Genomic DNA, 21900 nt, shown 5'->3' with positions numbered 1-21900 from the left:
GATAATTTTCAATGACTTGGCATCACGGACTCAAAGAAAAAACGTCTTTAGGAGGAACAGGTGAAATTTAAGAATGGAGAGGAGATACAGATAAAATGGGGTGGCTGTTTAGGATCTTCTTCTTTTAGCACAGGAACTATAATATTGAACGGCTTTTTCAAGCTCTGGATCGATTTTCTTGCGATACAAACCACCATATACAACATTTCCCAGGCGCCATCTGAAAATTCGGAATTTCGTGATACGTTTTTAGACATACAGTGTTGGCTGTAGCTCTATGACTGAAAATGTTTTTCAGTTGATTTTAAGCATCTTCAGGAGTCCTGAGCTCTGCTGACAGGTGTCGGATCACTTTGAAAATGTTGGAGGTTCTAGAACAGACCTAGATTGAATACAATCTCTCGAAAGTGCTTAGTTTTTCAGATATTTGTCGCTTTCTGGAGGACACCCCTTTTTTCTAATTTTGTACTGAAAACGTGAAAAACGCAGGTGTCTTATAGAAATCGGCCAGTAACTGAAAAACTAGGAATTTTTCGAAAATTCTGTTTATGCAAAGTTTTCAATCTAGGGTTTTTTACACCCTCCAACAATTTGAAAGCAATCCTACACTTGACAACCGAGCTCCAGACTCCTGAAAATGGTCACAGTTCACTGTAAAACACGTTTTTTTATTTATTTAGGGCCAGCACTGCCGGATTACTGTACTCACCGCTCAGTTGTAGGTAGCCCAGTCGCGCGCAAATCCAGAGTATAAGCTATGGAGCGCCGAATGTCCGACCGATTTGTCAGTCGATGATCTTCCATACTGGGAGGTGTATACGGGCTGAAAAGTGGAATCGGTTAGAAATCGAAAAAAAAAGTTTATTACACACACTAGGTAGTGTCGTTAATGCTACACTAAGAAGTGTTATAAACTTACAGCACCTGTAAGATGTACAAAAACCTATTTTTAGTTGGGTTTTGGCCATTTTGTCCATTTTCAGAAGTCTAAAGATCGGCTGTCAAAGTTTCGATCCCTTGGAAACTCTTGGAGAATTTGAAACAAATCTGGATGGACAAGTTTGCATTCACAGAGTTTTTCGAAAGTTCCTAGTTATTCAGGTATTTGCCGATTTTTGAATGACTTCAAACTTTGAGCTCACTTATCTCCACTCCTTTAGAAAATATCAAAAGTAGGTCAGTCGATAAAATGTTAAACAAATTCAAAAACTGACCATAAAAGGATTTTTTTCAGAAATCGGCAAACAGTTGAAAAACTAGGATTTTTCAAAAATTCTAAAAATGCAAAATTTTCAATCTAGGTCAATTTTACACTTTCCGAAGTTTTCAATTTGATCCGAATCTTTAAAGCCGAGCTCCAGGCTTCTGAATGGGAGTAGAATGATCAAAATGACCAAACATTCATTGAAAAATGGACTCTTGTATAACTTATTCACTGGTACTGTATAAGGTAAATATTAAATTTTAGATAATGGGGTGTGGTCTCTAGAAGTTTAAATTTGAAACATATAAGTGGAACAGAAAAACATGAAGGTTTCACATGCACACACACAGAACACACAACTTACATTCTCTTACCTTATTGATTGATAGAAAGGATAAGGAGAAGAAAAATAGGGATGCGGATAGGAAAATAGAGAAGAGTTGTACTTTGAGGGCCAAAACTCCTGGGGAATCAGGAGTGAAGAATCAAGAGCGATTCGAACTTTTGCGAAAAGTTACAAAATGTGTTTTTTGGGAAGAAAAATAGTAGAAGAAAAACATGACAGTTTGATTTTTGGGAGTATGGATGCAGTAGTGGCTAATGAGTCTAAATTAGGGGATATTATAATTGAGAAGACATTTAATAGTGCGGATAGAAGTGGGAGTAGACGCTAGTGCGGGGAAGTGATTGTCCACGATAGCTGCTGTATGAGTTAGACCTGAGCAATTCCATTTGACGGACAGCCTGGTCAAGTTTCGATGACAACTGTTGGTACTCGGAGCGCAACTGAATGATTTTTACATATAGATAGACATATATAGGGACTTTACTTTACTTTACGATAGAAAAAATATAGAAAAGGACAAGAAAAACAAAAACATACTCTGTCTTTCTGGATCACCTCACGAGACAGCGATCTTTCGAGTTGTCCGATGCGTCCCTGAAATCAGACGGTAACACATTTTGGCTTTCCCCGGAAGAAGCATGCATTCCGGTTAGTTTTTGGTTCACTAAAACGGGACTGGTTAGACGAGGACGTTATAGTTTTGGGACATGGTGAAAAAAGTAGGGTCTTGATTCTCTGACCTCATACATGCTGCGGACCATTGCCGGGCTGGTTTCTCTCTGGTATCTTGTGGATGGGGTATAGGCCTGGAATCGGTGGGTGGTGAGGAAATGAACGGGAGGGAGAGAGGTTATTGTGGAGAACACTGGTATCCAATTTTTTTCGATTTTTGAATTTTGAAAACTATGTTATTTTCGGCGTTGGTTAAGAAAATCAAAATATTGATTCTTACGGAATTTTCCCACAGAAAATGTTTTTCGCGTCAGTACACTTACAGTACCGGTCAATAAGTCATACAACAATCTATTTTTCAGTTAATTTTCGGCATTTCTAGGTTTTTAGCTCAGCTCTCAAGTTTCCTATCATTTTTAAAAGATTTCGGAGAATGTAATACAGACATAAATTGAAAATAATTAACAGAATGTTTAAAAAATCCTTATTTTTCATCTACCATAAAATTTATAATAGAATGACCTACTAACTTCAAACTTTGAGCTCACTTATCTTCACTCCTTTAGAAAATATCAAAAGTAGGTCAGTCGATAAAATGTTAAACAAAATATCAGCAACTTTTTATCAGTTGACAACTTTTTCTTATCTTTTACAGTAAACGAGATATATAGGCTCAAAGTTACAGGGGGCCCTTCTAATACAAGTTTTCACAGTATTTGCCAATTTCTAAAAAATACCCTTTTTGCCCCGTTTTCGTATTTACATATAACTTAGAAAAAAATAGTGTTTTTCAGAAATCGGCAAATAACTGAAAATCTAGAAAACTTTTAAAAAATCTGTAAATGCAAATTTTTTAAAGGTGGGGGGACAGGAGATTTTTCGTAGTTTTTTTTGTAGCTAGAGTATGCATTCTACCGTCACAGTGTACAACGCTTAATGTCACTCTGCATACAACTGTCATCCTCGCCTTAATGTATGTAATCGGGGGTGCGCTTTCTCTTTGCCCGCGTGGCTCAGCTGGTAGCGGCGCCGCACCCTCAATCATCGCCCTCACAAGTTCAACTCCTCGAGGGGCACTTTGGAACGGAATTTCGAGAACATTATTTTTTTCAGGTCCCCCCACCTTTAATCTATATCTGTTTTACATCCTCCTAGATTTTGAAAGTGATCAGAATTCCAGGAAATGGTCAAAATGATCAAAACGCTACTGAAAAATAAACTTTTGTGTATCTTATTAACCGGTAATGTTCTTAATTTTGAAATTTTGATCTTATGATTTCCGATAAGTTAAGGGTAAGAGGTTATGTTCAAGCTCATATGCTCTGCATTCTCATTGCTCATCGCGTCAAAAAAAAAACTCACAAGGTCGAATTTCTGTCTGAATATACGCTTTTTCGAGAAGAGATACATGGTTAAATTTGGGAGAAAAAATGACCAAATGAGATCTGACAACGGGAAGCTGCTGGGCCTAGACCAAGTCAATAGAAAACTATCTGACAAGACTAGCGGAAAAGTGGCTGGATTGTGGGAGGATAAGGATGTGTTTTAGGTGAAGTGTCCCTGGGCAAGCCGGGGAGAATGAAAAATATGTGGGAACGCTCTGGCGAAACCCAACGCGGAGATGAAACGCAACAATTGGTTGGTTGGGGAATGGTTTGAGATGCTTGTGGGCTCTGATGAGCAGCGCAAAAAACGACTTGACTATTTTTTCTACGGGCTCATGAGTGGTGGTGTGCTCTATTCCGCTTGACTCGCAAAGTACGTGTATTTTTCGCCTCGAGTTACTGTTAGTTACCCCTTCTTCTGTTTGTGTGTTTGCCACTTCAGCCATTATATCTTTTTCGCCTTGTTTCTCAAGGAAGAAAAGAAAGAGGCAAAAAAGTATATCACTCAAAAAACTAAACTGATGCATCAAACATCTCAAACATCTCAAATAAGCCATTAAGCATTTGCGAGCCATTTAAAATAAAAAATTGGATGCAAAAGAAACTCAAAAAAAAAACGAAAAAATTATAAGCGAGCGATCATTCTGCACCACTTGAGACAATTCATTTTTTGACAAATAGACCCTATGGAGGACACCAGTGTTTCACACAAAAAAATCGGAAATATTGACTCACAGTATATCCAGTAGAATAAGAAGATGGTCCACGGGAAGATGAGCGGTATCTCTCGTAAGTTGATGGAACCTAGAAGTTGATATGAAAACCCAAAAATATTAAAAGGGCGGATAAAAGGTTTTGATGTCGCAATTCAATATTATTTACTTTGCACTTCTCCCCAACTCTCACCTCGTACTCGTATGGAGTGTGGATATCACGAACGTAGCTATCAACACGAGAAAGTCTTCCACCACCCAAATAGGCATCAACGTTGGCGCGAGATGTGCTTCTGGACAGGGAGTCTCCGTAGATGGAGGTGCGAGAGGCGGCACGGGAGAGCTCTCCTTGCTTGGAATCCGAGTAGTCGAGGAAGGAGATGAAGCTGGAGTTGCGGCTTGGTGGACGGCTGATAGCGCGGGTTGGTGGGGTGGAGTACTCACGAGCACGGGTTGGTGCTGGGTATTGGGAAACGTATCTGTAAGGGAATATTGATTTTAAAGGATCTTAAGTTATGCCGCGTCCAATATGCCTAAGTCTGCGATTTCTGGGCAAGTCCAAAGTGTTTAAAAAAAAGTCAATTTTTGTAAAAAATCCTAGCAGGTAGAAACGTTTGGTCTCGATGTGCCAGGGGTGTGCGGTCGCACTGATTTCAACTTTAAAAATCTTGGGAGTTGGGAATCTTGGGAATCTGTGCGTGACTTTTGACCGCTTTCTGGGCCCAGAAATCCCAGATTTGGGAACTTTGGACGCGCCCTCACGGTACCGGCTCATGAAATATAAAACAAAATATTTTTCACTTGATTTTCGTTCCATTTTCAGGAATCTCAGGATCGAATGTCAATTTTCCGATCAATTTAGAAATTTGAGAGGGTTTATAAAAAACCTAGATTGAAAACTTTGCATTCACAGAGTTTTCTGAGAACTCTCAGTTTTTCAGCTATCTGTCAGTTTCTGAAAGACACCGTTTCTTAGTCAGTTTTTGTACCGATTATTATAAAAATCGATTGTTTCCAAAATTTCAAAATTTTCAAAGTTTTCGAAAACTGAACAGCCGAGCTACATACTCTTTATAAGAATAAAAATGACCAAAAATCAACCTATAAATTTTTTAAATGTTTTTTTTAATCCTCAAAAAAATTAAAATAAGTCGAGATAATAATAATGGCTAACTTTTTACCTGTAATAGTTGGAAGCAGATCTCTGTGATCTCATAGCTTGTTTGCGTTCACGAGTACGACTACGCGATCTCTCAATCAAACGGGTTGTGGAATAAAGTGCCGATGAGAAAGCTCCAGTAGCCACAATATCGTCGAAATGAGAAGTGTAGATGTTGCTTGGGCGGTAGCTGGTACCCGAGGTATACTCGTTGCGGTATTTGTTGGCAGTGCTGACGAATGGGCTAAAAAAAGAAACTATGTGTTCAGTGTTCATTGAAATTCAATACCTGATTGGGGTGTAGGTCTGCTTGTCTGGTGGACTCCACGAGGAGAACGAAGTGGCCGCTGGGATTCTTAATGGTGGAACGGTTCTGTACGAGTCCTCATCATAGCTGGTGATGTCACGGTCGGCATGACGAGACTGGCGTTTTCGTTCCGGAGATGGTGATTGGGCGCGACGGCGAGCTGGTGGTGGAGATGGAGACGACTGACGAGCGGCTGCTGGTGGAGCAGATTCTTCTTCAGTGACCTCGGTCTTTTCGATTGGCTCCTCGACAGCTTCTGGCTCTGGAGCGGCCTCCTCGGCGACTGGCTCTGGCTCTTGTCGTTCCTCAGCGGCTTCTGGCTCGGCTTCCTCAGCAACTGGTTCTGGTTCTGGAGCGGCTTCTTCAGCTGCTGGCTCTGGCTCTGGCTCTGGCTCTGCGGCTGGCTCCTCCTCGACTGCTTCTGGTTCTGGCTCTGGCTCAGCACTGAATGATTTCAATTATATTCTTGCAGTTTAATTTCGCCCAAATTGATTAAACAAGGATCTAAGAATTTCAAAACATAAGGTTTTTTTTCCAATAGAAACTTACACAAACCGTCAACTCTATTACCGTAAACGCTCTAATAGAAGGCCACCCAACCCGGCAAAATTTAGTCCGAATATCTCGGTTATTCTTCTTTTGGGAAGTCACGGTATTTCTATTTTTGAAAGTGTAGAAGTTGAACACAAAAATAGAGAAGTGGTGCAAAAATAAGCGATAGAAGAAGTGTAACTGAAAGTTTCCAAAAAACCTACACTGCCGGAGTTTTTGGTGTTTTTGGAGTGCGTGGCGTGCGTGGGGTACGTGGGGTTTTGGGTGTCTTTGGTGTCTTTGGTGCAGCTGGAGTGGTCAAGTTGGAATCAATTGGTGTCGCTGGTACGCTAGACTTTGGAGTGGCTGGAGTCTCCTCAAAGTTGAAAGCAGTGTTAGCTTTTGGAGTTCCAGTAGCTGCTGGGGTAGCCGTGGCGGCTGGAGTGGCCGTAGCAGCTGGTGTGGCTGCTGGAGTAGCCTTGGCGCTGAAATGGTGCTGTTATAGTGAAAAGAGGAAAGGTTAGTGGGAGATAATGCTGTGGAGGATAGAAGAACAATAGTGATGACGTGCATAGAAGACATTCTAGGAAACAAAATATTTAAAAAAACAGAAAAATACCTTTCTTGAGCAACCGATGGTGTTCCTGGGATGCTTCCATTAGCGATATGTCCATTGCTCTTCGGAGTTGGTGGCACATCTGATGGAGCAGCAGACTTTGGAGTTGGTGGGACCTCCGATGGCGCAGCTGATTTTGGGGTTGGTGGAACCTCTGATGGAGCTGCCGATTTCGGAGTTGGTGGCACTTCCGATGGTGCCGCAGACTTTGGAGTTGGTGGAACCTCCGATGGAGCAGCTGATTTTGGTGTAGCTGGAACCTCGGATGGCACAGCCGATCTTGGTGTGGCTGGGACTGATTGCTTCTCTGAAAACGAATTTTTAATTTAAAATCAAAGTAAACAAAAACATACCAGAAGCAGCAGTCTTTGGAGTTGGTGGCACCTCGGAAGCGGCATCAGCCTCTTCGGCAACTGGCTCCTCATCAGCAGCTGGAGTGTCCAAGTCATTTGGAGTGCGTGGACGCTTTCCCTCTGGTGGAGCTTGAAGCTCGAACTCTTGCTTCTCAGCTTCTGGCTCAGTCTCCTCAGCTGGAGCTGGCTCATCAGCCGGAGCTTCCTCAACAGCGACCTCCACAACTGGCTCCTCAGCCGGAGCAGCTTCCTCAGCTGGAGCATCTTCGGCTGGAGCAGCTTCCTCAGCAACTGGCTCCTCGGCTGGAGCAGCTTCCTCAGCTGGAGCTGCTTCTTCGGCAACTGGCTCCTCAGCTGGGGCCTCCTCAGCTGGAGCAGCTTCTTCAGCTGGAGCAGCCTCCTCTGGTGCAGCTTCCTCAGCTGAAGCATCCTCGGCTGGAGCAGCTTCCTCCGCGGCTGGCTCGTCAGCAGCTGGAGCTGATTCTTCGACCTGAGTAGGTAGACTTGTTTAGGAAGATTTTTAATATGGCAAACTTAAAACGGATTGATTAGCAAAGTGTTGATAAGTAAATGTTGATTGTTTTAAACTTACTGGTTCGCTTTCCTCAATCTCTTCCTCCTCAATTATTTCCTCTTCGATAACGGAGGAAATAACCTCTGAGCGCGGCTCCTGATGTTCCGCTGACTCTAGCTGATCGGGGAGTTCGTCTTCCTCGATGATTGTGTCTTCGAACTGATTAGTAGGAGATTAGATAATGGATAAACCGAGAAATATTAGGGGTTTTTTTTTTCATTATTGGAATCTGCTTGTTAGATCTACAATACCGGTCAAGAAGATACGAAAATGTGTTTTTCTAGGTGATTTTTGGCCAATTTGATCATTTTCCAAAGTCTGGAGCTTGGCTGTCAAGTGTCGGATCACTTTCAAAATAATGGAGAATGCAAAACAGACCAAGGCTAAAAAATTGTATTTACAGAATTTCGTGAACATTTCTAGTTTTTCAGATATTCGCTGATTTCTGAAAGAGCCCTTCTTTTTCACGTTTTCAGCTCAAAATCAGGCTCAAATGAGGTGTCTTTCGGAAATCGGCAATAACAGGAATTTTCAAATAGTTCTGTACATGCGAAATTCTCGATCTAGGTGTATTTGGCCCAGTCCAGAACTTTCAAAGTTACTGGATACTTCAGCACCAAGCTCCAGACTTTTGAAAATGGGCAGAATTCACTGAAAACACGTTTTTGTATATTTTACTGACCGGTACTGTATGTTTTTGTCAAACTTTCTACAGCTAAAAAAGAAAATCACAAAAAATTTAGGTTGGCATAATGGAAAGTCTAAAATTAGATTCTCTATTAGAACTTGTTATTCAAAATGCATTTTCATTAAAATATGCCAACCTGAGTCTCCTCGTTGGCTGGAAGATCTTCAATTCCGTCCATGCTTGTTGTCATTGGGTCCACGTACTCCGTTCCAGTGATATCGGGGACCTGGAACATCACAAATCATTCTGAGGAGTAAAAAAGCGTGGCACAAGTTGCACTTAAGAGAGAACACCTCTGAACAAGTGGGTGGTGAGATGTATACCCACTCACACAAGTCAGATGGTGATTTGTTTGCTGCTACTAGCTAGAAGAGACATATCTAGGGGAGGGTGGCGATGAAATAAGCTTTGGCATCTGGTTCAAGAACATTACATATACTACACGTGGTTGAATGAATATTATAGATGCAATGAATCCGGACGCAAAATTTTGAGCGATAGAAAAATCAGTGGAAGATAAAAAATCGAATTGCAGATTTCAAAACTAAATGACTCAATATAAAGTGTTCAAAATCTCTGAATCTGTCTTAGACTGATTGGGTCGGGTGTGTTGTTTGCGTATTGCAACCGGGGGGAGCCGAGGAGGATGGGGATCCTAGGCGGCAGAAAAAATAAGGTTTGGTCGAGGCAGCTCTCGCGAAAAAAGGACTCCTACGCATTGAGCAATCTCTTGTCTTATATCACGATATCAGTCTTTGACGGGTGATGGTTGCCAGAGGGAACTTGTTTACGGGCACATAGGTTTAGAAGCAGAAGAACAAAAAATAGAAGAAGAGTTGGTACATGATAATAAGAGATGATACAGAAGTCTCTATCTTGTTTGTTCTCAAGAGGTGTCAATATCATTGGATAGAGGAGAAAGTCACAAATCAGATTTTTGTTCTATTTCACTATTTTTGCTTTGATTTGTTTCATTTTAAAAACTTTTCAAATATACAAAAAAATGTATACCTGATCTTCAGTACGGTCCTCATCAACTTGCTGAGCACTCTTCTCATCGTCGGCTTCAGCGGTCACAAGTTGCTCGTCTCCTTCCTCTGAATTATTCAAACTTGAAAATTTTACACTACCGCACCCTGGCTTACCGGCTGGTTGAGCATTGCTATTATCCTGCTCGATCTCGGCGACGAACTCTTTCTGAATTTCAATGACTGCCTCTTCCGGGGCGTCGTGAAACTCTTCTTGAGCATCCACCTCAGACATTTCGACGACGACGCTAGAATCAAGGAGATGAATGAATGATTTTTGTTTTGTACCTTTTGAAAAAGATTAAAAAAAAATCTCAGAAATATGACACGTGTCAGTCAAGCATTGTTGTTTGTAATCAGATACTATGAGTAGATAAAAGATTATTGATGAAAAAAAGAAAAATCACTATTTTAGGAGTTTCATACAGGAAAAAAAATGCACTCTATGTGTTCAAAAGTGACCGACTTGTCGTGTCGGACCTTCTCATGTTTTGTTTTGTTTTCCTGTGGAGGCGGGACCCGGTTTTTGATGATTTTGGAGCCCCCGTCGGAAAATGGCTCTCACTCTCGTAGAACAGATCCATCAGTCAATGTGACCTCAGAAGATAAAGACGAAGAAGAAGAAGAGGATAAGAGAGGAGGCGGAAAAAGATAGAAAATGAGTGGGAGGATTGGAGGATCCCCATACACACTCTCATTGCCACCGATCTTCATCAGTGTGAGGTTGGCATCGAGAGACTCAGGAAGAGCTTTAGAACAAGAAGATGAAGATGAGCACGAAGAAAAATTTTGCCACTTGTTTTCGACGAAGAAACGCGAAACAAAGGCATACTTGTTGATTGGAAGAGGGGGGACCGAACGAATGAGGCTAAAAATTGAAGAATGGGCAAAGTTCAGTGAACACATCATAACAACAATCAAGGTTGAGTTGGGGATATAGTTTGGAAAATGGGGAACGACACCTCGAGTGTGAAGAAGGTCGACAATTGTCATGGCTAATAAAATTATGATGGTTACAACACAGAGATGCTTAGAAATGTGTGAAGCTATGGGTGATGTCTTAATGAGATAAACTAGCTCTGGGAGATCAGGGATAGACTCTGGAATTCCAATCAAACTAAATTTGATCTTTGAGAACAAACCTTTGAAAATGGAGAAAAATTTTTGCCTTCTTTTTTCTCAAAAAAAAACTTGTCCTAAAATGCTAAATGCTAAAAAATGTGAGTAAATTGGTTTGGTGCAAGTTACTGTAATCACGTCAGTAGAATGACATTATTAACTTTCAGCTTTAAGCTCATAAACCTCATTTTCTGAAAAACATATCGAAAAATGGTTAACTGGCAAAATGTTTCTCATATTATGATGAACAACTTATCAGTTGACCATCTATTGATATCTTTGCCAAAAAGAGATATATGGGCTCAAAGTTGACGGTTTGGGGTCGTTCTATCAGAATTTCAACGGGCACTTGTAGCAAGTTTTCTCGAACTTTCCAGAGCATCAGTCTCCTTTTTCAAAAAATAGGTAAACTTTTATATTGACTTGTTATTCATGAATTTGGGGAAAGTTCTGTAGGAGGGATTACGGTAATTATAAAAAATTTTTGATGAAAGGAAAACAAACCCAAATATACGGTATTGGGTATCAGAGAAAATGTAGCAACGATCAAAACTACCCTATTTATTATTATTATAAGAGCAAATGCCGGCTCGAAGAATCAACAAATTGTTTTAAACTGATTTTTTTTTTCAAATTTCAACAACATTTTTAAAAACAGGTGTATATCAAAGAATAATCTGCACTGATATAAAATTACTGACACCGTAAATGCCTGAAATAGAAGCCCACTCTTTATGTGCACTTTGAGCTCAATTATCTCGGTTCCCATAGAAGATAGGAAAAGTTAAAAAACTGATAAATTTTTTATAATATTATGATTTACATTTTATCAGTTGACAACTTTTTGATATTTTTCACAGGAACTGCGATATATTGGCTCGAAGTTGAAAGCTAGGATGGCACTCTAATAGAGAATTTAAAAAATTCGTATCGGTGAAAGTAATTTTTTTTTTGTGATTCAAGAGTTTAAAACGTAGTGAGGTAATTTTTCGGGCTTCATAATCTAAATCTTAGTAATAACATGACTCCTACAAAACACAAAATCTGAAAACTTGGAAGATACACCGATAAAATTTTTTCCCAGAGCCCTACAAACATATGACACTGGGACTAGAGAAAGAAATCAACGTTTTTTTTCCAGGGTCTTATTTCAGTAAAAAGATTTATATACATTTTACACTAGGCCCAACACTGAAATGTCATCCAATGTGGTATCGATTTGAATCGATGGGAGGAGGGGGAGAATATTTGAAATGATGATAGAGAAGCGAGGGTGGTCCGGGGACTGTGTTCAGAAAAGTGTCAGAGGAGAATATGTGTGAAGAATTGAATCACAACATTGAACCAAATGCAACTTTTTGAAGAAAGCCAAAAAGCTGTGGAGGATTTTCTGAAATGAAGTTTTTGAATTTGTATTTGTGTTCTAGGGGCGGCCCCGAACATGTGTTATTTGTATGTAGTATAGTTGTTAACTAAAATTGATGAGGGGTACAAGTTGTCTTTAAGATCATTCCGCTGTGATGTTTTTGTTCCGATGTTAACACGCGTTATCCTTTTTTCTTTATCACTTCCCACCTCTTCTTCTTCAACCTGCTCACTTATTTTGAGGTCTCCGAAAGTGTTTCACGTCTTAACACACACACACACTGCCTCCCAGTGTGTAAGAGTGAAACGAGGAATAATGAAGACACACGGAAGATGGCTGATCGGTTCGATGCCTGAAGCATGGGCACCGAGGCAGGTGTCTAACCAATTGCCTCTTCATTTGTGCCAACGCACGACATGGAGGGAGAAACCGATAAGTGAGACAAGGCTTTTTCTTTGTGCCAAGAAAGACGATGAAGCAAGCCAACAGGCGCCCTATCAGCCGGCAATGTTATAGATAGAGAGATAGAGATGGCGGAAAAATGCCGAAAAAATCCGGACGATTTCTGATCGGCATGTGCGGAGGCAACTGATCTGATCTGTGGGGAAGAAGAGCTTCACTTAGTTTTTTTTTTCTTTCTCAAGGTAAAAGGGGTACAATGTCTCTAGTAAAGTTCAAAAATCTAAAGTGTCGAAAAAACACAAAAATTATTTTGGGATTTCAAAAAAGTAAAGTAGGGGATCTATTGCATTTTCCAGACCAACAGCCTTGGTATACTGTAAACATTTCAATAAGATAACTCCTAAAATTTGAGCCAATATATCTCACTTCCTGTGAAAGATGTCTAAAAGTGGTCAAGTGATAAACAACTTTTTGATATCTTTGACAGGATTCGAGATATATTAGCCCAAAGTTGATAGTTGAGAAGTTATACCATTAAAGGTATTCTGATAGATAGGATCTCTAGACTGAGTAATTGTAAAGACGTCAACCAATTTTTCAAATGATTTTTTGAGATTACAGATTATAACTGAAATCGTCATTACTTGAGAATTTGAGATTAATGAAATTACGGTATATGTAGTCTGAAAATTGCGTCATTTGGAACTAGAAATATGTCCAAACTAGAGAACTTTCAGTTTGATAAGTCTTGTATCATTCTCAATATAGAAACATTTTCCGGTCTGAAATTCAGCAGCTTTTAGTATCATTTTTCTGTTTTTCTAAAATTTACTTTTTTAGGATTTGTTTATTATCTCACCTTTTCTTCAAACCAGTCAACAAGCTCTCAATAAAAACTTTCAATTCTTGAGAATCTTTAACTACTAGGTACTTTAGAAGTTTTGAGGTTCGTAGCGTCTACTCGGATATTGACATTTTCTCAGGATTTGTAGTTTATTGCATTTTTCAGACTAACTTAATTTTTTTCAGAACTTTTTTGAGATTCCCAGATTTTTGGATTTTTCTGATTGAAACCATTTTCACTTTTAGGATTTAGTTGGATTCTCGTTTTTTAGAGATTACTCTAATTTTTCAAATAATACACTTTTCTATTTAACTTAACATTGTATTCATTCACCAAAAAATGAGATACAACAAAAGGCAGAGGGGAAAAGAAATTGAATCATGAATCGGTTTGTAACTGTAAAAATGAAAATTTTGTCAATAAATTTTTTTTTGTGTCAACACATCAACAGTGCGATATAGGGGGAAACGGAGATTTGGAAATAGAGACGATGTCTGTGGATGTAACCAAGGATCCTAGAACGGCGCCACTGAAATGTATACATTGAAGTCCCTTGAATGCTTTTGTGGATTTCAATTCTTCGTTTCTTTTCTTGTTTTAACAAAAAGTTATAAATTATTCATCTGCTAAACTCGTCAGTAATCCAAAAAAGGCCCATAAAAAGTTTCCGAGAAGAATTGAATGTTTGATGAACTTGGGATACACACTAAAGTTTCGAAGCAACCTACATTTTAGCGCTTTCCGAGTCCCATGATCAAACGACGTTTCGGGACAAAAAGTGGAGCGTAGTCCTCCTCTGCGATGTCCTCGTTGTCTGGAAATGCACTATTCACTGCCCAGAACCAACTCCCATAAGCATCAAATGTAGGATATAAAACACGCACACGTCTAGATACACATTCCTTGGCTATATAGATCTCTATAGATACTATGACATACCTATTTGGATACGAATCTGAATAGACACTGCAACCACAAATCAATATATTCACGAAGGCCAGTTGTTTTTAACTAGAAACATTTTTATTTCAAAATCCAAAAAACCTTGAAATTGAAATGACAAAAACGTTCAGCTGGTGCGATTCTGGGGTCTGGGTATGACATCGAGACAAAGAGTATATTTGTGGGAGAGGGAAATAAATATTGAGTGCTGAAATCTTCGAAATCGGAATAAAATATAAAATTGGGGAGAGAGAACGAGAGAGAAGAGATATATAGAGAGAGAGAGACTGTATTTGGTATCGTGCTGGCGACCATTTCACCCTTTTTCGGTGACATTTGGTGGTGGTGGACTTGGGGATTAGAAGGAATCGACGTCTAAATGAGAATCATATTGCATACATTAGGAGACTCACGATCACGAGTAAGCAGTTAGGGGATAAGGGGGTTAGAATCTATATAGGGGGAATGACAAGCACAAAAGCTACAAAACAAAAACACACTCACCATATTCAGCTCCAGCGGATCGTTTTCCGAAGCCCATGTTGAAGCTGCGCATTGAAGCGCGCTTTCCGAATCCCATCGCGAAGCTTCTTGGCTTGTATCGCTTCATTGGAACGTCCTCTGGCATTTCGCTCATGTCCATTGCGCTGGAAACGTTCATTTTGTTTTTGAGCCTAGCTACCGTAATAGAAGCTCGCCCAAACCGTCAACTTTGACTTCAATTATTTCCATTCTTGTGAGAGATATCAAAAATTTGTCAACTAAAGAAATTTTGGTGATATCATGATAACTAATTTATCAGTTGATAAATTTTTGATATCTTTCACGGGAAGCGAGATAATTCAGCTCGAAGTTTTTGGTTTGGGTGGGCTTCTATTGAAAGGAATACGGCAGTCGCTATAGCCTTTCAAATAGCACACTGCTAATATGGTACCTCATCCTACTAAGTACCTTCACTGTTACTATGGTACCTTCCCTACTATGCTACCTCAACCTAGCAATATATATTTTTTTAATTCAGAGCAATGATTGTCTACAGTAGGTCTGCCGAGGGTTATGGTACAATAAGTATATCGTATCTATGGTCCACCCCAAGAACTCACCGCTTTCCAAAACCGAACACCATTTGTTTTGGCGCCGCCATAGCCATGACACACGCAGAGACGAGAAGAACGAAGGCGAGTCGCGAGAAGCTGAGCATTGTACCTAGAACCTCATAAATTTTTAGGTTTTTTTAAATTTTTACTAGTCAACCCCAAAGGAGACCAGAAAGGTATAAAAGAGAGAAGAGAAAACTGGGATCCGAGATGTAAAACTGAAAACAAAATGGATGTTGTGAGGCGAGCCTCTCTCTTTTTGACAATGACTCCTCCTCTCCTCCTTTCGGCTCCATCCCAAAAAAAGGGGGAGGAGTTCGGAAGGACGTCTTCTGGCCACACCCACTTTTGACGTTTCTACTCTTTTTCTCTCGTCACCCCAAGTTGCTCTCTTCCTCTCTTCGCCTGGATGAATCCTTCAAAATGGCAATAATCGTGTGGGAGGACGATTTTGGGAATCAATCAGAAAGGATGAGCTGAGGAGAAGAAAAGCGAAAAGGGATCAAAACGAATGTCAAAAATAATGAAATCCGGAGAAAGAAGGAGAAATAGAAATTGTCTATACGAAATGCGTGGGAAATGGGAATTAATTGAAAATTTTCAAATAAGGATTTTCCAAAGGTTATTGAAATATGTATACTGTAATTTGGATATACTGTAGGGAACACATGGATGGTCTAAACTAAAGGCTGAAAAGGAAAAAATCTCCAAACTCAAAACGAAAAATAAAAAACAAATAGAGACACGTTTCAAGCGGGGTTCCTTGGAAACCGCCATTAGCTTGTCAAAATTTTTGCGAATTGTCTGTCGGATGATTTCATACGGAGTCTAATGTGTTTTGTTGGGGTCCGGCCGGCGCATTCGGGAGGTTACGGTAGTTTGTGCAAAACTATGAGAAAGCTGAAAAGTCGGGGAAACCTACAGTTCTGGCCAATATATACAAAAATAAATGTTTATTTGATTTGTAATCATTTTCAGAAGTCTGGAGCTCGACTGTACAGTTTCTGATCACTTTGAAAATTTTGCAGGCAATAAAATAGACCTAGATTGAGAACTTTGCATTCCCAAAATTATTTGAAACACCTAGTCTTTCAGCTACTTGCCGATATCTGAAGGACACCTACTATCCGTAAAAAATCCGGTAAAAAAGTAGTGTCTTTCAGAAATCTGGAAATAGTTGAAAAACTGGGAATTTTTGAGAAATAATGCATATTTTTCAATCCAGTTCTGTTTTACAACTTTCAAAACTTTCCAGAATAATTGCACAGGTAAAATGCGAGCGAGTTCGTAACGGATTGTTCGCGAATCACCTGTGTGGAAGCTTGACAGCATCTGGATAATGTCAGAATTGCTGAAAATAAACTAAAAATACGTTTTTGTATATCTTTTTGTCCAATACTGTATATATGTATTCTACTGGATGAGCTTGAAAAATAAGTTTTCAGTGAACTTATCATTTTCAATATTATGTTAAGGTTGTAGATGTGCTTAAAACATTTCAGTTAAAATTTCTTAGATTCGTCCATATAAACCCTTTGTCTCACCAGGAATTCGCGCAAAGCTACACCTCAATATTGGGCAAAAGTTGAGTTACAGGAAAATCTAGTCAACTCATTTTGAATCCTTTTTCTGGTTTTTTGAATTCACGATTTTCGATGATTAAAATAATCTTTTAAAGTCTATTTGTCTAATAATGTATTACATTTTTCAAACGAATTGAAGATTCAACAAAAAGCTTGTGACTTTCAGCGATGCAAAAAATTAGTCCCAAAAGACTTCCCTTCAAGTTAAAAATTTTCGCGCTTTAGTTCTTTTTTTTTAAAACAATAACCGCGGTATTGAAAATTTTCCGGGACTTTTTTAACCACCTCTCGACTCCTTCTTACCTGTTGAACTTGACATAACGTGATGTTTTACACATCTTCAGATCAAGTCAACCTAATTGGCTACTGGATTATGCAAAAAGTATGTCACATTGATGTTTAGTGCTGTGCATATGAAATGAAACATTTTTGGACTCCATAAAGAAAAAGTATAATCGAAATTCAAGGTTCTGTGGGGTCTGCCCTTTTCGATTTCTAAGAAACATCTCAATATTGTTTTCCCAGAACATTGGTAGTGAGGTAGACACAAAAATGGAAGCAAAAATAGGTAGAATTGGAAAGCAGTTACCTTCTATTGTGAATTTTTTACTAAAAACACATCATATGGTTTTTTGCCAGAATTGTTTTTCTGGTACCGAGGTTAGTAGGTCCATATTATTAAAATAAGCCAATAAAGCAATAAAAAGGTTCTTTTTCAAGTTATGAATTCCGAATTTCGAATTCATAACACTTTTTTCAACATCTGATCGTCACATTCTGAAGTCAGATTCTGGAGTTGTCAATCAAATGAGTTTCAATTCTCAAGGAACTACTGAATTTTGAGGAATTAAGAATGAAAAAAAATAAACTGAAGCTTTACTTTAAGGGACCTCAGGTACACAATGGTCGACGAGCGTGGGATGAGGAGCAACTAATAAAAATAAAAATGGGTTTAAAATTCACCACCAGCTGGGAGGGAATCAAGACTAAATGAATTCATCCCAAAGAATAAAGGCTAAGAGGTGAAATCTGAGATTTTCTCCTTATTCTCGGCCGTTTTTGTTGTCGCTTCGCCGTTTGACATTCAAATGAGGGATGTGACGTGGCTTGGAAAAAGACACTTCTATTTTTTTTGGAATTTTTTTTTTGCAAAATTGATATAAATCGGGAAGGAATTTCCTTTAAGGAACAGGAAAAAAGTGTTTGAAAAAAGAAAAGATAAAAAAGGAAGACGAAATTTTCGTCTGAAGTGTTTGGACACGGAAATCAGTTGAACACTTTGTGAGTCAAGAACATTCAGGTGAGAGGGGACGTCTTGAGGAGACTGCTTGTTGAGCTAAGCAGTTACCCTATCTAAAACTCGGATAAAATTGTAAAAAAAAAAGAGGCAGAAACACGGGAAAATCTATTAGAAAGATTGTACAGAGAGATATGGTTTTTGCACTTAAATCTTTGGATTGTTTGAGTCGGCATTTTTTTGAAAGTAAATGAAATATAACATGGTGACGTAAGGACTTGTTTTTCGGAACAACCAGATGGGAACTGGTGAATTCGCAGTTTTGAGAGGCGGCTTGAATTCTCAGAAGCAAGAAATTTGTCAGAAAAAGTTTTACAAGGATGTTTGGAATAGACTTTTCGGAATTTATGAAAATTCCGATTTTCGAAATTTTCGAAATTTCGGAATATTCCAGTTTTAAAAATTTCGGTATCTTGGAATATTCCAATTTAAAAAGTTACAAAATTTCGGAATTCTGGAAATTCCGATTTTGAAATTATCGAATTTCGGCAGTTTGGAATATCGGAATACTTCATTTCCAAATGTTTGGAATTTCGGGGAATTTCGATTTTTAACTTTTCGGACTTCCGGAATACTCCGATTTTGAAAATTTCCGAAAATTTGGATTCTCGGAATATTCCAATTTTGAAATTCTCGGAATTTCGGAATTCCGGGATATTCTAATTTTGAAAATCGTGGAGTTTCAAAAACTCGGAATATTCTGATTCAAAAAAATTTACAATTTCGAAATATTCCAATTTTGAAAAATTCGGTTTTTCGAAATTTCGGAATATTCTGATTTCGAAAATTTCGAAATTTCAGAAAAATCAAAATTTGTTAATATTTTGGAATTTCCGAAATATTCCAATTTCGAAGATTTCGGTGTCTCTGAATATTCCAATTTTGAAATTATCGGAATTATCGGAATTTTGGAATATTCCAGTTTTCCAATTTTCTGAAATTCGGAATATTCCATTTTTTAAAAATCCAAAATCTCAGAATATTCCGATTTTGAAAATATAGAAATTTGAAAATCTCGAAATATCCCGGTTTTAGAAATTCTTTTCTTGTAATTTTCGGAATTCCCGCTCTGAACATCCCTGAGGTTAGATCAAGATTTCTAAGTTTCAGAAAGCTCATTCAAAAACTCGTAATATCAAATTGAACTTTGAATCCTAGTACCCAAATCTTCTTTTTCTTCTTCTCCATTATTTTCTCAGACCAGTTTATATCTTCTCCGAGTATTTTTTTTTCTCTTTTTCTTTCAAAAACATCACGTAACCTGACAAAGATAATTGTATCTGGGTTGTAGTGTCACGCGATGTCGCGTATAATTGTCGTACAGCTCATCCAAAACTACTGTAGCTCATGATTTCATTTTTATGGGTCACACGACAATTTTACGTTACTCAAGGTACGAATCATCTGAATCATTCGAATCATTTTTTGTGGTTCGATGAAAAGGGGAAAAATTGGAAAACATTTTATCGTGGTTTTTGTTCTCCACTCATCCGTATCCATTTCTGGCAAAACCAGAAAAAAGAACAAAATTCGATTTCCAACTAGATTACTGCTGTTCGAATTTTCTAGAAACTCATTAACTTGAATTCAAATTTTCCAACTTTCCGGAAATTTTTCCTGGTACAGAGTGTCTCGAAAAAAAAACCAATCTTAGTGGGAAGTAGAAAAAGAGAAAACAAATTTCATCCGGAACTCAAATTAAATAGTCAAGTGTTTGCACAGGGAGAGCGATGACGACAACAGGCTCCTCTGGAAATTTGTAATATCTCTTCAAAAGCCAATTTTGGGGATTTTTGGAGAGAGAAAAGTCAACAAAAATGGTACGCGTAGTCCTACGCATTCCGCATCATCATTTTTTTCATTTCTTGGTGGTTTACAAGGACATCTTAAGCGATTTTTGGAAGGATTGAAATGAGTTGAGGCAAATAGAAAAAGGATTGAATGAATGAAATTGAAATTGGAACGAAGAGAAAAATCTACGGAGCCGACGGTTGCCAAGGCTGCTTGATGGGGGACCAATTGTGACTTTCGTATTCTTATTTATTATGCATTTCATGATGCATGACGAAAAGTATTTAGGGTTTGACCCCAAACGTTTTTGTGGAAAACGTGAAGATTTTGAAAATGAGGTATTTGATCTAATTCTAGATTTTTCAAAAACAGAGACACCAGTGGTTTCATTTGACTGTCTGTGGTGTCATCAACTTCTTGAAATTAGTAGAACTTGGCCGAATGGCTCATTTGGCAATCTGATATACATAGAACTTGACTCGAGACAGAGGATTTTTTCAAAGTTGAAAAACTTGCGGAAGTAGTTAGGTCCAGGTTTTGCGGGCCTATTGTTTTGGTTTTACTTTGTTTTGAAACGTGAAAAACGTGAAAAATGTTTCAATAGATGTCTAGGGCAAAATAATTGGTGGCGAGGCTTGAAAAATGTTGTGTAGAGCCTAGAAAAATGGGGTTAAAGGTACTAGAATTGAGTCAAATTTAATATTTACGATCCAAAGCCCTGCATTACATGACTACATACACTTCCAGGTGTTGAAAATTCTAAAAATTGGAAATTTTGAATTTTCAGAGAAATCCTAATTTAGAGTTACACCGAAAAAAGCTTGCCTGTCACGTTTTAGATTATTTTGAACACTTTGGAGAGCGTAGAAAAGACCTAGCATGAAAGATTTGGATTTACATAATTTTTAGCTAATTCTCATTTTCTCGACTACTCGCCGGTCTTCAGAAAATTGGAAATTCTGAGACCCTGAATTCCGGAAATTCAGAGACATTGATTGCCGGATTCTAAAACATATGAAATAATTTAATTTTGTCAATTTGGATCATAGGAAAAAATTTTGCTTTGGGGACGGTAACTTATATTCCAATTTTTCAATTCAGCTTCCAAGAAACCACTATTTTTTAAATTCAAACATCTGATCCTAGATACTTCATAGTTTTACGTCAATTGCTTACTGTTTATCTATACTTTGACCATCACAAAATGATGCAATTCTCTTCTGAAACTTATGACCACTGTGCATTGGTCAATATTCTGCCCAAAAACTCTGGTCACTCAACTTCAACGAACCATCCAAACTCAATTCATGTCAATATTCTAAACCCCAAAACGTCATAAGATTAATTGTGCTATTGAAATTGTCGTTTCGTACCGCTGTCTGTCATTCTATTCGTCAAAATGGAAAGTCATAAAAACTGAACAGAAAGGATATAAGGTGGAAGGGACTCGTGCGAATTTAGAGGGAAAAAGAGGGATGAGTTTGTAAAGATGGAACATATGTCTTTGTTCTTTGAAAATTCGTCTTTCGCGACATGTTAGTTAGAACAAGGTTGTTTTAAAATTACAAATTCTAGGAAGCAGCAAGATTGAAACGAAAAAGTAGTATAGCTTTGACTTTGGACTAAAAACAAACTGCCAAATTTGACAGATTTATGCATGTAGTAGTTGGTTTTGTGGTTCTACTACAAGGGGACTAGTAGTATGATTCACATTTGTCTGCCACCTGAAAGCAAAAACTGACACAATTTTCCTAAATATGATCAGTAGAAGAAGGCGACAAATATTTTCAGATGAAAATTAATTCAATCTTATTTAAGTTAACTCTTGACCCGTAGGAGTGACGTAAATTGTTTTGGGTCCTGCTAATGATTCATGTTTACCG

At 38.4% G+C, this 21900-nt stretch overlaps 2 protein-coding genes across 2 annotated transcripts; both read right to left on the bottom strand.

The window, feature by feature from the left end:
• Positions 1-108: 108 nt before the first annotated feature.
• Positions 109-9811, bottom strand: CBG01887 (the record flags this gene model as incomplete). The annotated part of the gene is made up of 16 exons (XM_045238964.1): positions 109-220; positions 710-823; positions 1854-1990; positions 2088-2144; positions 2291-2356; positions 3585-3611; positions 4343-4411; positions 4514-4799; positions 5502-5723; positions 5769-6230; positions 6542-6802; positions 6937-7240; positions 7287-7776; positions 7828-8019; positions 8685-8774; positions 9560-9811. 16 exons carry the CDS (start codon positions 9809-9811, stop codon positions 109-111), a joined length of 3141 nt encoding a protein of 1046 aa, XP_045091964.1.
• A 4796-nt stretch (positions 9812-14607) lies between these two features.
• Positions 14608-15450, bottom strand: Cbr-nlp-6 (the record flags this gene model as incomplete). Its single annotated transcript, XM_045238963.1, has 3 exons — positions 14608-14624; positions 14754-14896; positions 15353-15450. 3 exons carry the CDS (start codon positions 15448-15450, stop codon positions 14608-14610), a joined length of 258 nt encoding a protein of 85 aa, XP_045091963.1.
• Positions 15451-21900: the final 6450 nt, after the last annotated feature.

This window comes from Caenorhabditis briggsae (assembly GCF_000004555.2).
Source record: "Caenorhabditis briggsae complete genome, chrX, whole genome shotgun sequence".
Taxonomy (NCBI): Eukaryota; Metazoa; Nematoda; class Chromadorea; order Rhabditida; family Rhabditidae; genus Caenorhabditis; species Caenorhabditis briggsae.
The sequence above is the reverse complement of the archived record's forward strand: the minus strand, read 5'-3'. Positions and strand labels throughout refer to the sequence as shown.